We start from the raw sequence: 3,351 nt of genomic DNA on the forward strand, positions 1-3,351 counted from the left end.
TGCACCGGAGTCTTACTTGAGTCCTGGCGAACTGCGGTGGTGGTGCCAATCCTGAAGCCCTGGAGGAAGGCCACGGCTCTCTCCTCGTACCGGCCAGTCTCTCACCTCCGCGCCCTGCAAGGTGACGGAGAGGGTGGCTCTAGAGAGACTGGAGTGGATTGCCGACCACCTGGGGTTCTTCCCGGAGCAGCACACAGGCTTCAGGCGACACCAGTGCACGGCAGATTCGATCTCGGACGTCGTCGCTACCCTCGAGGACACCAGGGGCAGCGGGGACATGGCCATGCTGCTGCTGCTGGACGTGGAGAGTGCCTTCGACGGACTCCCACAAGTGGCGGTCGAGGCGGCCCTGGACCGCCTCGGCATCAGCGGGAGCCTCCGAGGCTTCGTGACTGCCTTCCTGCCCAGGAGGACCTTCTGTGTCTGTGTTGGAGGGGCAACCAGCCAACCCAGGGACATCACTGCTGGTGTCCCACAGGGTTCAGTACTGAGCCCCTTCCTCTTTAACACGGCACTAGCAGGACTTCCGGCGTCCCTCCCAACAGACACCAGGTTCCCGGCCCGCTGCTCCGTCTACGCAGATTACCTGGCACTCTGGGTCCGGGGACCAAGGCGGTCCATCCCAGCCATCAGGAGATCACTGCAGCCGGCCCTCGATGCAGTGATTACCTACCTCGGAGGCATCGGGCTTAAGGTCTCTGCCACCAAGACCGAGGCCCTGCTGATTCACCCGCTGGCGGCAGCTCGCACCCACGTGAGACGGCTGAGGCTTGGCAACCGCAGCCTGCCTTGGAGGCTGGTGGTCAAGTACCTGGGGCTCACCATCGACCACCGGCTCACGTGGATCCCGGCTGCCAAGGCTGCTGCCACCAAGGTGCGGCGCGTCCAGGGCCCCATCAGCAGACTGCAGCTGCGTGGACATGGCTGCTCCACCAAGTGGGCCCTCCGGCTCAACCAGGCTGCGGCGTCCTCCTGTACGCCTTCCCGCTGGTGAACCTGACACCGGCCAGGAGAGGCCTGCTGGAGGGACTCCACAGGGGTGCACTAAGGGCCATCCTGGGGCTTCCCAAGAACTCGCCGGTGGCAGCGACTCTCGCGGAGGCGGGAGAGTGGCCCCTGATGTTACGTATGCTCTAACGTGCGCTGAGCCACATCGACCGCCTTCACCGCGCCACCGACGGCAGGGCCCTCCAGGAGCGTCTCCGCAGTCAGCCAGGATCACGGATGGGAGGCCTCTGCCTGCTGTACCACCAGATGGTCCCAGATCCGCCAGTCCCGGTTACCTCTCCAACGCCTCACCACCAGCCACCAGAGGTCCACCTCTGCTTGGAAGGGGCAACCAAGCGACGGACGCCTGCGACCGCACTGCAACAGGCGGCCTCCTGCAAGCTCCAGGAACAACTGGAGGGACGGCTGCAGGTGTTCATGGACGGATCTGCGATGCTGGACGGGACCGCAGCGGCCGCATGCGTAATCGCGCCCAGAGCCAACAGCAGGCAGTGCAGGCTACCCTTCCCGGCGAGCTCCACGGCTGCGGAACTGGCTGGACTCCATCTCCCGGTAGACCTGTTGGCCGAGGACATCCCCTTGAGCCGGCCGCGGTCCTGTGTGACAGCAAGGCGGCCCTGCAGACCCTGGCCAACTCTCGCCGTGCCGGACTGGCGGCCTGCCTCCTGACAGCCAAGGTTCGGGCCTTCACCGACGCCGGGGTGTCCGTCTCCTTCCACTGGCTGCCCTCCCATGTGGGCATCGCTGGAAACGAGAAGGCGGACACACTCGCCAAGGCTGCCCACCAGCCTGGTACCCCCTACTCCTGTGCCGTGGCGGCCAGAGACTATTCGCAGGCCCGTCTCGAGAGGCTCCTCGTCACACTACACCTAGACTCGAGGGTGGCCAGCGAGCGAGGATTAAAGCCTCTCCCAGAGACGGGCCTCACCAGGAGAGAACGGGCCTCCCTGTTGCGACTGCGAACCGGCTGCGTGTGGACAGCGGCCCCCCGCCACGCCAAGGGCCTCTGTCCCTCCCCGGCCTGCAGCCGTTGCGGAGACCCAGAGACCCTCGAACACCTCCTCTGTGCCTGCCCTGGCTTAGCACAGGAACGCTTGAGGGCCTACACGGCCTACAGGAGACAGGGTCTGCCCGTCTCCACCCTGGAACACCTGCTGTTCCCGTCTCCTCCACATCCAGCAACACTACGCAGCCTGGCGGAGTTCGTGGAGGAGTCAGGAATCGCTGCCTACCGCTGATCCCAGGAGCCATGCTGCCCTTGCCCTTGCCGACGGCCTGCTGCTCGGGCTGAAGCGGACAGGACATACCTCCTTACACACCACACACAATTTCTCCGATCCTCTTTTATCCCCTTCCACCCCACACCAAAGGCACTGCGCCGTGTCGCCTGTAGGCAGACAAAAATTAGGTGCCTTCTTCCTTTTCCTCATGAACCACTAAACACAATATTTAGTAACTTGGTTTTAACCAATGTAGTACCTGTTATGAAGGTGTTGCTGCGATTGGTTGTGATGATGCGAGTCCCAACATGTGATTAGTGTTTGTAAAGACTCTTTGTTCAACCGAGGATACAAAAGAGGATGTTTGAATTTGAAATGAGAGCGGATGTTCGGGCTTGGACTCGGGCAGTAGCCTGAGACCGCAATAAAGTGTCTCTTCAGGACTACGGCTCTTCCTTCGCGCTGCAACCGTGCACCCGAGTCATCGAGGGGACCCATTCCGAACCTCAAACGTCTTCCCTCCTTAGCTAGTGTTAAAGCTAGTCGAGGAGGAGAAAATTAACTCTATGTATCTATCTATCTATCTATTTATCTATCTAGCCGCCTACAATTAACATTTAGCTCTCCTGGCCGTTTCGATAACGGTATCGATACCAAGCTTGGTATGGCATAATATGACTGTGAATAACATATTTGGCTAGTCATAACATGAAAATCATGACACTTATGTCATGAATGTCATAATTTACATTTCATTGATTGATTGATTGATTTGTGGGGTTTAACGTCCCAAAACCACGATATGATTATGAGAGACGCCGTAGTGGAGGGCTCCGGAAATTTTGACCACCTGGGGTTCTTTAACGTGCACCCAAATCTGAGCACACGGGCCTACAACATTTCCGCCTCCATCGGAAATGCAGCCGCCGCAGCCGGGATTCGAACCCGCGCCCTGCGGGTCAGCAGCCGAGTACCTTAGCCACTAGACCACCGCGGCGGGGTATAATTTACATTTCATGGTCCTGCAGTTCTTGCAGTGGTTTTATTCACTTGGCATGTTGCAAAACTGGTATGGTATTACATGATTGCATGGCGAACACAAGCGACAGACCCTAACATAAAG

At 59.4% G+C, this 3,351-nt stretch overlaps 1 protein-coding gene across 1 annotated transcript; it reads left to right on the forward strand.

Annotated features, from left to right (window-relative positions):
• Positions 1–277: 277 nt before the first annotated feature.
• On the forward strand, positions 278–2,246 carry LOC142765866 (uncharacterized). The gene is made up of 2 exons (XM_075867671.1): positions 278–974; positions 1,255–2,246. The coding sequence occupies exons 1-2, from the start codon at positions 278–280 to the stop codon at positions 2,244–2,246; spliced, it is 1,689 nt and encodes a 562-aa protein (XP_075723786.1).
• The last annotated feature ends 1,105 nt before the right edge of the window (positions 2,247–3,351 follow it).

The sequence above is a fragment of the Rhipicephalus microplus genome, chromosome 6, assembly GCF_043290135.1.
Source record: "Rhipicephalus microplus isolate Deutch F79 chromosome 6, USDA_Rmic, whole genome shotgun sequence".
Lineage (NCBI taxonomy): Eukaryota > Metazoa > Arthropoda > Arachnida > Ixodida > Ixodidae > Rhipicephalus > Rhipicephalus microplus.

What these genes read in the sequence shown, in the direction of transcription:
- LOC142765866 (XM_075867671.1), top strand. Translation starts at nt 278, where the DNA reads ATGGCCATGCTGCTGCTGCTGGACGTGGAGAGTGCCTTCGACGGACTC. An exon ending in CCAGGCTGCGGCGTCCTCCT is followed by an intron (nt 975 to 1,254) that starts GTACGCCTTCCC and finishes CTGTACCACCAG; the next exon opens with ATGGTCCCAGATCCGCCAGT.